At 48.9% G+C, this 12,120-nt stretch overlaps 1 protein-coding gene across 2 annotated transcripts in view; it reads left to right on the top strand.

Annotated features, from left to right (window-relative positions):
• BAHD1 (bromo adjacent homology domain containing 1) overlaps positions 1-12,120 on the top strand; it is a 35,352-nt gene that overhangs the window by 11,548 nt on the left and 11,684 nt on the right. For both annotated transcript variants that reach the window (XM_059848751.1, XM_059848750.1), the window contains exon 2: positions 8,481-10,124. In XM_059848751.1, coding sequence (XP_059704734.1) covers positions 8,498-10,124 — 1,627 coding nt within the window. In that variant the 5' untranslated portion in view covers positions 8,481-8,497. The remainder of the gene's footprint in view (positions 1-8,480; positions 10,125-12,120) is intronic.

A 12,120-nucleotide genomic window follows, 5' to 3' on the forward strand; every position in this document is an offset into this window, starting at 1 on the left:
CATGTATTTTCAAGCCACATCTAGACTTTTATTCCAGGAGTTCCCAAACCATTCTATGATTCATGGAATGCCAGAATGTTTTGGGTGGGAAGGGACCTTAAAGCTTATCCATTTCCACCCCCGCCATGGACAGGGACATTTTCCACCAAACTGTGCCAGGGCATCACCACCCTCACAGGAAAGAATTAGATTCTCTGATTCTAGTTAAAATCCAGTAAGGTTGGCTCTGGATTTAAGCTCTGCTCAGCATTCAGTGCAGCACTGTGGTTTACAAGACATCAGGGAAGGAGAGGGTTTGGTTCCAGGAATTGCAGTGGGAATGCAAGAGTTCTGTAAAGTCTTTCTTTGACTTGAGTTTTGGATTGGGATTGAAACTCTCAAATGGAAAAATGCTCAGCATAACTCATCCTCTGTCACCTTTGTCCTCAGCTGGGAACGTGTGGGGTTAAAGCTGGTGTTTCAAGTGATGATCAGAAAGTGAGAATAAAGAAGTAGAAAGTCTGTTTTCTTTTGAAATGTCTGTTAAACTTTGAGTAGAAAGAGGAATCAAAACCTTCAATGAAGGAAATCCCAGAGAGCTGTTTTGCTGTATGGAAAACTCGCAACCCAGCTGAGGGTGAAGTGGTGTGCTACTACTTTTTAAACCATATGGAAACAAAAGGTATTTCTAAATGCAAGATGATACTGTCTGAAGTGCTTATTCTAGAACTGAAAATCATTCAGGTAGCAGTTTTAGTCTGAAGAGGTAGTTCTGGTCAGTGTATTTCAACTGGAGATAAGTCAGAACACAAGAATCCTCAAAAATACTGCATGAACTTTTTATTTAACAGAACTTAATTTTGCCTGCTTGGGTTTAAAGCTTCTGTGAATTTAGGTCGAGGTTATAAACATGCATGCCTGTTACATTGTCAAATTCAGGCTGCCTTTTGCACTCCTCAGAGATTGTAATTCCTAGAGTCCATACCTGGAACCATAGTGTGAAGGATTTGGTCACTGAGGTGGGGTACAGGCAGTTTTGAGGGACACTGAGGTGAGGAAAAAAAATGTTTAAATCAAACATATAGTTAAATGTCATGTAGAAGGAATGCCTTGCCCTTCACTGAATGTCTTGCCTTTCTTTTATCTCCCCTAAAGCCAGTTTTGAACTTGTGGAGTAGGAATGTGTTGTCTTTGGGTCCTGAGGGTGCTGGGCCGACAGTTCCCAGTCAGGAGAGAGTGAATGGAGACCTTTGTGGAAGAGATGTACCCGAGGGAGGAGAAGGGAAATCCACATCCAGAGATAGGATGGCAGTGACAGCTCCATGACATGGAGAGGAGCTGGCAGGGATGCACCTGCCCTTGAAATTCCCACAGGCAGCACAGTTTGCAGCCGCACGTGTAGAACACAGAATCACGGCGCAGCTTGAATTATTTAAGCTCAGCAGCTTGAAGGAAGCTCCTAAAGCAATCGTGGAAGGGTGTGATTATAATATATAGAAGAGCTTTAATATTTACTATAGAAAAACCTTACACCTTGTTCTTCAAAATAAAGCCTTGGGAATAATTTGTTATTCCATTTTGCCCGTGGAACAGGAAGGGTGCCAGAGCTATCTGAGCAAAGTGACATATGATTGATATTTTACCAGACTCAGCCTTCTGCCACGAAGGAATCGAGTTTGCATTTTGCATATATGAAAAATCAGATGAGCAGGGCTTGTGTGGGTTATTTTTTTAAAAACTTTGATTGGCAAAGCTTGTGCTTTTTCTATAAACACAACTGCAAAAGCTGTCCCGGAATATTTTTGACTTGGTTTTTCAAACTACTTATAGGCATGTTTTAGGGTGTTGTTGGCATAGCTGTCACATGGCAGCTTTGTACAGAACCTATTTAAAGTTGTAACAGGCAATTCTGTGTAAAGGGGTGGTATTTAATAGATCTGGTTTTTATAGAGTCAGAGAATCCTAGAATTATTTGGGTTGGAAGGGTCCTTTAGGATCATCTCATTCCACACCCTGCTACAGGCCGGGCTACCTTCCACCATCCCAGATTGCTTCAAGCTCTGTCCAGCCTGGCTTGGACACTTCCAGGGATGGTGCAGCCACAGCTTCTCTGGGTAGTCTGTGCCAGGGCCTCCCCACCCTTACAGGGAAGAATTTCCTCCCAATATCCTAACCCTGTGTTCTGGCAATGGGAAGCCATTCTCCCTTATACTGGCACTACCTGCTCTTTCAAAAAATCCCTTTCCTTCCTGCTGCTGCTGTTCCCTGGGATATTTCAGGATTGCAATATCTGTGGAAGCTTCAGCCTTCTCGTTTTTCCAAATGGTCTGGTGTGCACCTCCCATCCTTTCCCGTGTTTCTCTTGCCTTATCTCTGGACTCTGAATGCCTTCATTAAAAGGAAGCCTTAGTAACTAGTTCACTGGGGAGTGATGCAGCAAAAGCCAAGTGTCAAAGCATCTCTTTCCATCAAATTGTCAGCTTGGAGACAAGCTCAACCTCATTTCCACCCCCACATCCTTGTACTTACCTGCAAATGCCAGGGAATTCCATTGCCCTACCTGGGCTTTTCTTTGCAGCAGCATGCTTAAGGCTGCTTATCCATGGTTCTCCATGGGTTGCTGCTGCATCTGGGAGGCTTCTGTGGGAAGCACGAGTGATGGATGCTGTTTGGGAATTGCCATATGCTCTATCACACTCTAGAATCCATTAATTCCAAATTTCCTTCTCCTCCTGGTGCATCCCTCCCTAACTTGTTGAAAAGCAAAGAAAATACATCCCCTCTTGAGAGTAGGAAGGTAGTTATGTTATCCATCTCTGAGCACACTAAGGGCACAGAAACAAATCCTGGTCTCTGCTTCCAGTTTTTTCCTGGCTTTGGAGTGGGTTTGGAGTTTTAGGAAGGCAAGGATAGCTTTGCCTGTAAGTAAAGCTTTTGCATCTCTTCTGCACAGAGTGAGTATGAAACTGTGGCTGTGCCGTTGCCTCTCGAGCTCTGACCCCACTCAAGCCAACTTTGGAAGTCTGTGAAGAGCAGACGAGGCACCAGAGGTACCAGAGTCACACAGAACAATGCTGCTTTATGTTGGGGTCACAAGCAAAAGGCTTGTGATAGCTCTTAGGGTGGAAATCGGCAGTTCTTCAAGGCTGTAGGAAGTGGTTTTGCCAGTGTTGACCACGGGTGTTCAGTGAAGGCTTTGCTTTCAGAAACTTGGGGTTTACTTTAATGCAGGTATGTGCCAGATCTCAGAGCTTTGGGGCTCCAAACTCAGTCGGGGTTTGGTGCCTGATGTTGGAGTTGCTGAGGTCACTTATCAGTCCCCACATTCGTTTTTCACTTCATCATTTCCTGCCTGTTTTGCTGGGTGGCAGCGTGTCACTGGCAACGTGACACAATGTTGCAGCGTCTTACTGTCGGTAAAGGGGAAAGGAAAGCCGGTGCCTTTGAGAAAGAATATGCTTTTCCCGGGGTTGTATTAATTGCCCAAACAGCCTGCCCTGTTGTGGATTTTGAGGGAATATCCTGTGACTCTCCGCCATGCTTGTATGTTGTTCACTTCTACTGCTGTTTTCCCGCTTTTCCCCTTTTTTCCTCCCCTCTTTTCCCACCCCCTTTTCACCCCCATTTCCCCCCACTTTTTCACCCCCATTTCTTTGCACCCCCCATTTTCTTTTCCTTTTCTTTTTATCCCCCTCTTCTTTTTCCCCCCTATTTCTTTTTATCCCCCTCTGCTTTTCCCCCTATTTTTTCCCCTTTCCTCTTCCCTGAGAATGCTGCTTGCTGAGGCTACCGAGAGTGTGAGAACAGCCAGAGAAATGTAATTTTGGCTTCCCCAGACAGAGCACTGCCACTAGGCAAGATCTGAAACCAGATAACCAAGGCTGAGCCAGACCTTCCCAAGGAATCAGCCGGGGAGCTCCTCGGGGGTGTTCCCAGCTGTGGCTCCGGGCAGCGCGGGTCAGGCTGTGCCCAGCTGGATTCGCTCCCTGTGCCGCTGCTGTCGGACACATTCGGCACTCGGGCTGTGAAGCCCCAGGCTCTCATTGCAGTTGTCTGTGATTTATCACGGCCACACACGGGCTGCAGAACTCCCAGCCGGGTGGCTGGAGCACACACAGGCTTTCGCAACGGAGGGATAATTACAGACGTTGGAGCAGGGAGTGAAGCAGAGCCCAGTCTGGGACAGCTCCCAGAGATCCACTCGGCTGTGCCAGAGTTGCCCCACATCCCTTTTTATGAGCCTTTTGGAAGCTGTGGAGGCTGTGTGTCCACATGGCTTTTCAGGAGCTGCTGGCAATGAAACTGAATCCTGGAATGGTTTGAATTGGAAGGGATATTAAAGATCCATCCCCCTGCCATGGCCAGGGACACCTTCCACTACTCCAGGTTGCTCCAAGCCCCATTCAGCCTGGCCTTGGACATTGCCAGGGATGGGGCAGCCACAGCTTCTCTGAGCAACCTGTGCCATGCCTGAGCACCCTCACAGGGAAGAATTTCTTCCCAGTATCCCATTTAACCCTGCTCTTGCACAGTGGTCAGAGCTATGCTGATGAGTGAGAGAAGCCAGCCCTTGCTGCAGCCTAATGAGCTCTGTATAAACAGTTTCCTCCAGAGCCTGTGAATGATGGAGCTTTCAGTGGATCTCAGGAGAAAAATCAGAACTGGACCCTGGGAAGACAAATTGTAGCTTCCAACAGCCACAGATTTTCTGAATGTTTGAGAGGGAGGCGATGTTTCCACTCACAGGATGTGCATGGCATTCAAGGAACTCAGCCTGGGATACCTGATGCTACTGCGATTTATCCAGATTTCCCAAAGCTCCTGCAAGGCTTCTTCCATGCAGCACGTTCCTTAGAGCTCTGGGAGTTACTCGCCTGCAAAAGCAGCAGGGAGAAAGGAGCCACTCCTCCAGATACTCACAGTTGTAGGGCTGTTGTCACAGCAGAAGCTGTTCCAATGGAAATGGATAGACAGGATTCAAGTAGATGGGGCTGAGAGTCATCGGAGCGGTGCCGTGCGTGGAGAGGAGGATTGGTGTTGTCGTAACTCTTTGTGTGTTATTGAAGTGCCAAATGGATTAGGAGCTTTAAAAGCTTTAATTTCTGTGCTTTTGGCATCGTCTCTTGGAACGCGTGCGTCTCCGTAGTGAAGCTCTGGAAAGGAAATGGGGCTTGAAGGGGTAGTCCCAGACTAGTTTCTTCTAATTTCACTTGCAATCAAGTGCTGAAGAGAGAGAGACAGATGCTGCAGCTGCATGATTACAGAACATGCAGCTGTTATCCCACTTGCTTCTTTTCCTGCTAATGAGGCATCAACTCTCTCCTGAGTTTGCTGTTTGGGTAATGGTTTTATTCTAGCATGAAACTAGAAGTGGTTTTAATTTTTCCTTATTCTGATCTGGTTTGGGTTCAGCAGCTGGAAAGATGGTTTTTCATAACTAGTCTGGTTTGAGGAAGGAGTTGCCCAGAGAAGCTGTGGCTGCCCTATCCTTGGAAGTGTTCAAGGCCAGGTTGGATGGGGTTTGGAGCAACTTGGGCCAGTGGAAGGTGTTCCTGCCCACGGAAGGGAGTTGGAATGGGATGAGCTTTAAGGTCCCTTGCAATGCAAACCATTCTGTGATTGTATGATAAGGAGGCAGCAATTCCAACTAGCTTTAAAGTGCTTGGTGGACTCTGCATGCAGCTGGATAGACTGAGCTGCTTGAAACTTTAATTTTCAACACCTCAGTGTCTTCTCACCATTAATCCAGCTCCTCAGCCACGAGCAATAAATGGGTGGTTCTGATTTAAGTATCTTTCAGTTCTTCATATTGTCTCGCACTTTCTTGGAGACTTCTGGGCACAGGCAGCTTTTCTGTGCTTTGTGAAGCAATACAAAGGTGGAGAGAGGATGAAGAGCTCTGCCACTCTCCCTTCCCAGCTGGCAGGAGCACAATACACACTGGAAGGAAGCTCGGCAGGACTCTAATTTTGAGGGAAAATGCATTTGCCTGTCAGAGGGCTGAGTTTAAGCTGTGTTCAAAAGCTCTGTCTCTGTGTTGTGCTGAGGGAAGAGGAGGGATTGCTGCATCCCAGGTGAGCTGGGAGCAGGAGCATCCCCCTCACAAAGCAATCCATGCAGTGCAGGTGATTGCGGAGGTGTGGAAAACCCTCTGAGTAGTCCATACTGAGGATAGGTTTTGTTCCATAGGTGCTGGCACTGAATCATAGAATCCTGCAATGGATTGGGTTGGAAGGGACCTTAAAGCTCAAACAGTTTCACCCCCTGCCATGGGCAGGGAGACCTTCCACTATCCAAGGTTGCTCCAAGCCCCATCTAACTTAGCTTTGGACCCTGCCAGGGATGGGGCAGCCACAGCTTCTTTGGGCAGCCTGTGTCAGGTCTCACCACCCTCACAGGGAGTTTATTCCTAATATGCCATCTAACCCAGCCCTCTGACAGGGTGAAGCCATTCCCCCTTGTCCTGTCATTCCAAGCCCTTGTTCAAAGTCCCTCTCCACTTTCCTGTAGGCCCCTTCAGCTACTGGAATGGACAATTAGGTCACCTCAAAGCTTCTCCAGGCTGAACAATCCCAGTTCTCTTACATCCCCTTCCCTCAGTCTCTTCCAGCCTTTTCCTAACTTTAGAGCATCTATGGCATGAGCAGTCACAGCTACAGCACCCAGTTTTTAGCAGTTACTCCAACTCATGTGAGCACAAATTCCCCAGGATGTGTGGTACTAGGCTGGGTCAGGCTTCTGCCTGTGGAAACCTGAGAAGAACAAGATGCCTGATGCTGGGTTTAAGGCAAACCATGGCTTTTTATTTTGGGATTTTCTCCAGAGGCTCAGTCTCTCAGTAGGGACAGTAGAAAGTAGGATGAAAGTTGCAAGGAAATGACTTGTCCATATAGCCTGGGAAGAGTTGTCCTCCCCAGGGCATGTTCTACAGGATACCTGTTCTGCCTCTGCCTGATCCATTTTTAAAAATTGTACTCCTCTTCCAAACTCCAGAGGTTGTATGTGGTCAGTTTAGCCTTTTGTGCAAGAATAATTCAATTCTGGAGGAAGTTCTGTCTGACTTGATCCTCCTAATTCCCAGAGCCTGACTTTCTAATAAGAAAAATGTAGACATATATAAGTATTTGTTCCCCACCAAGTTCTCCTCCTGGGGCACCTGCCATGGGATATACCCTGTTTAACGGGGTGGAGGAGCTCAGTCACCCCAAAAACACATTGCCAAGAGCAGGACGTCTAGAAAAGCGCCATGCAAACCCCAGCGGGTTTCAATTCCTGAATTTCCCTTAGTTAATGCATATATAAGTAAGGCAATTAAAACACATTGGGCTTATTTCAAATAGATAATCTAATTATCAGCTTGATTAAACCATATCAAATGAACAGTTCTTGTAATTCGGGAGCTTTGTTCTAATCACTGCCAAAGCAGTAGGAGCTTTAATTAAAAGCCTCAAAAGTGGCAGACCAGTGTCAATTGAGGGGAGTTACAGCCTGAATCCTGATTGTAGGGAAGAGCAAACCCATCGTAGGTGGATGCTGATAAAAAGATCAGCTCTTTGCTGCCAATAAATGGAATTTGACTGTCTTGTAAATACCATTGAATGGAAGTAATTGTCCTTTGCTGCTGTTTCTGGTGCTCAGAGACAGACTTCATTAAATCTATTCCACTATCACTCATTTACACTGACATTTTTAATGTCTGTAGGTTGGTATCACCCAGACATATCCTGTCTCAGCCTTGGACCTACAACCTGTAGACTGCAGAATTTCTTAATTAAAAATTGGGTGCTGAATAACTCGGGAAGCCCAGGCTTCTTTTTCCTGTCATGAATGTATCTTTGGGGCCTCTCTGCCCATTGTGATTTGGTGTTCAGTGCCCACAACTTTTATAAAACACAACTACAGGGAATGACAAGAGCAGTGGGCAGCCAGGTTCCAACCTGCACACAGATTTGCATGTATTTAATTTATTAATGTTGGCAGGTCTGTGCTTAATAGCCCAAGTTTTCTTTTCACCTGAGTAGGTGGACTTTTTGTTTTTCTTTTGCCTAATTGTCTCAGAAAATGAAACTGGAACAGCCTGCCTGTGTCAACATGCAGGCAGTCACAGGCCGGGGGTTATTTCTGCTCTGTGCCCTGGACCAGCCTTCAGATTTTGGAGATTTGATGGGAATTTGTAGGGTGTTAGGAACAGCATCAGTGGAAGAGGGACCTGGGTGGACAGCGGGATGGACAGCTCTCTGTCCAGACCCAGCTTTCCCCAGCTGCTGTGGCATTTGCCATCGCCACCTTGCTTTTAATTACTGTCGTGTTCCGTGGCTTAATATTAAACCACATCTAATTGCATCCTGTCTCTTAATTGGCTTAACTGGCCATCACCCAAATAGATTCTGCTGTATAGAAACAAGCTTCCCCAAATATTTCCTAATTGGCAGTTGGTGCTTTGTGAGGGGATGGGACCCTCTCAGCGATATTAATAGATGTTTTCTCCCGTTCGTTCCCAGGATTGGACATTGATCCTATGACGCATGCCCGGAAAAAACAACTTTTCCTTCTGAAACATCCAGCTGGTTCTGCTGGCCAGGCCTCGTCGCCAACAGGCAGCAGGAGGATGGACAGGGCCAACGCAGAGCAGCGGGACGGAGATGCCTCGGAGGCTCCAAAGTGTCCCAGTGGGTTTGTAGGGAATAACAAAAGCAAGAGTTTGCGCGAAGTGCGAAAGACGTACCCGCTGCGGAGGCGGCTGCTCCCCTCGGTGAGCAAAAAGACCTGCAAGGTCCTCCTCACCAGGCTGGAGGATGTGGCTGGGTCCCTGTCCAAACAGACCCCGAGCTGTAAAAAAAAGCACCTTGCCAGCTGGGTTGAGGGTTTGGGATCTGCTTTGTTCTCAGAACAAGTTCAGCCTGTGGGAGCGGGCAAGAGTGACTCATCCGGGGAGAAGTGCACAGTAACTTATCCCGGGCCGGAGCAGGACTTTGATCCTGCTCCCTCGGAGCCCAGGAAGCGCCGGCTGGCCTCGCTGAACGCCGAGGCGGTGAACAACCTGCTGTTCGAACGGGACGATGGCTTGTTATCTGGCAGGCGCTTCCGCAGGGACTCTGGGAAGGCTGCTGGGGACTGTACCCTCAAGGGCTTGCAGTGCAAAGCCGGTGACAACTGGCCTGCCCTGGAAAAACCGGCTGTGAAAACAGGGAAAGGAAAGAACCGGCATGAGCCCAGTCAGAAATGCAATAGCTGTGAGCATTCGCTGGATGAGGTCTTTGATGAGGGGGCAAAGAGGGAGGATGGTGCCATTTCCTACCATCCCACCCCAAAGAGACTGGCCAGCCTGAATGCCGTGGCCTTCCTGAAGCTGACCCACGAGAAAGACCAACCCCTGAAACAGAGGAGTAAATCGGACGGAGAGGGCAAGTCTGAGAACCACTGTTCGAAATCTACGCTCAAATGGGCCAAAGCCGGACGGAAGAACTGTGTCAAATCCAAGAAGGAAGTGGCTAGCTTAAAAATGGATGGGCAGCACGGCTGGCAAGGCCAGACCCTGGGCACATTTGGGAAAGGGGAGCAGCGGGACTCTTCCAGGCTCTATGGGACAACAGAGCCTGTCCCCTACGAGTCGCTGTCTGGCTCCTATGCCAGCACAGAGGGCTTCTACCACAGACTGCCTTTGCTCATGGGAGGACAAGCTTCCATGAAGCCAGAGTATGGAAGACCTGGAGAGAAATCCCCAACCCCCAAACAGGAATTTCATCAGCCTTCCTTTCCCGTGCAGCAGTTCCCTCCCTTGCCTGTGCCCGGGAATCACGCGGATTGTGGATGTCTCTATGAATCCTCAGATCTGACTCCGTTGAACGGGTTTTATGTTTATTATGGCCAAAGCGGATACAGTGGCTATTCCCCCTGCTCCATTTATCCCAAGGACGAGCTGTCGCAGGCTGCGACCTGCGAGGGGCTCCTGGTATCTTCCGGTTCCTTGCCATCAGGTGCTCATTTCCAGCCCCTGCACTGGTGCAGCTCTCCGTACTGCTGCGGGGAGGGAGCGGCCGTGAGCAGCTACAGCGTCTGCGGCGTGGTGCATGTGCCGGAGGGCAGGATCGGCAGCGTGCATGCGGGACGGAACAGCTACCCCTACAAAATGCCTTTTGCAGCAGGTAAGGTGCAAAGTGCACGCAAATCCCGGCCGGCGTTCCTGGGAGAAGAGGGTGGCTCGGCGCGGTGCCTGCTTGCCTGGAGGCTGGATCCCTCTGCGAGCAGTTCTCAGCTCCACAGCCGAGCTGCGGCTTGGAAGGGATCCGCCTTCCACCTCCCCTTCCCCCGTTTTTTTGCCCGGAGGGTTTTTCCCACTGAAAGGTCTTGTTGGTGTGGAAAGCAGAGAATCGGTGAAAGGATTTTGGCAGCGAGAAGTTGACTCACGGTTTGTCACGCTGGAGCTAAGGCTGAGCTTTGATCTGTGAAAAACGAGCAGGGTTCAGTTCCTGCACGCCATCCCGCTGTGCCACTCTGAGCCCAGGGTCGGGAGCACACCAGGATGAGTTACTCCTCCCATCCCAAAGCCTCGCTCTGGGGCCTGAGGCATCCTCACAGAGCCTGTGGAGAAGCAGGCATTGCCTCTGCTGTTAGACTCCAGTGGTGCCAGCTGGGGGCTGCAGGCTTTTTGGATTCCATGGATCGATCAGAGCTGGCAGGGCTGCATAGGGAGTTTCACTGTGGTGGTCTAAGTGCCAGGCACATTGTTAGTTTGGGAATTCTTGAGCCCATCTTTGCTCTCTGTCTGACAATGAAGCACTGGAATGAGGAGGGGTGAGGGGGTATGGAAAAGTCGTTACCTGCCTGGCTCTCCTCTGTCCCCGCCTGCTTTTCAGACTTCCTGCTTTATCTTGGAGCTTTGCCGCTGCCATTGAAAAATACCTTTTTAAATATTTAAAAGTGGAGCGCTGTGTGGGGGTTATCAGACACCAGTACTGTGTGTAATGCCAGGCTGGACAGTGCTGCAAACAGTTGGTCTGTAGAGGAGGCTGCTCTCCAGCTGCTGGGAGTGCCAGTGTGGGATCTTTCCACTAACCACGTGTTCCAGCCAAGAGCTGGCATGACTTACCCACTGAGAACAGATTTTCAGGTAGGTGGATGGAGTTTTGGTTCAAGCGAGGCTTTGTCATCTTCCGTTGTAGGAAGCTGCTGAAGCTCAGGAGCGTTTGGTTGAAGTGTAATTTCTGTTTTCCCGAAATATCCCCGCTGTCATGGTGCTGCTTCCTACGGCAGCAGCCAGACAGGGCTCGCTGGTGGCTTCAGAGCTCTTGAAAGGGGAATGCTCACAAGACAACCAGCTCAGCAGTGTGTTCTTGCCTGACAGTTTCTGTGTAGTGCCCCGAGGTCATACCAGTCTACTTTGTTCCTCAGCTTTTGCATGCTAGTGCCTCTGATTTTGTGCAGCCAGAAGGATGCAGGCAGTGCAGACAAGAGTATTTTCCAGAGCTCAGCCCTCCCTGTGGATTCAGTGATTTCTCCTGGTGCTAGCAAGGGCAGCAGCAGTTCCAGGAGTGAATATTTGCTAATGTGTCACCCCGCTGCTGAGATCTCCCTTGCTGCGATTTCCTTGCTGGGAGCAACTTGGATTAAAAAACCTGTAACACCAGAATCATTGAGATTTTGGCTTGTGGATTGAAGAATATAAGGAGGTCTTGGAGAATATTGATGGGGCCTTAGGGATTGATTTTTATATAATTATGCACCTCTGAAATATTTTCCTTCCCTGGAGTGGGGCATTTTAGTGAGCTGAAGGAGCACTTTGGCTGCAAGCAGCAGGCCCCCATCAGAGAGGAATCCAGCCTGATATGCCAAATGCTGTGTGTTACATCTGATTTGGTGTCTTCCAGGTGTTTGTAGGGAAATATCAGTGTCTGTGGTACAAATCCAGGGACTGGGCTGTGATCTTGGGCAGTGGTTGGGCAGTGTGGAAGCAGACTGGTGGGAAGGAGCTGGGACAGGCTGTGAGAGCTGCTTTAGTGCCAGTGCCGTTGGAGAGGCTGGAAGTGTGTGTGACCAAGGAAGGAGTCCCAGGGGTGCCAGCAAGAGCAGTTCTGCAACAGGGCTCTGATGTTCAGTAAAGATTTTTGTGAAGCTTTATCCTGCTCTAGCTCAAACTTAAAA

The sequence above is a fragment of the Haemorhous mexicanus genome, chromosome 6, assembly GCF_027477595.1.
Source record: "Haemorhous mexicanus isolate bHaeMex1 chromosome 6, bHaeMex1.pri, whole genome shotgun sequence".
NCBI lineage: Eukaryota > Metazoa > Chordata > Aves > Passeriformes > Fringillidae > Haemorhous > Haemorhous mexicanus.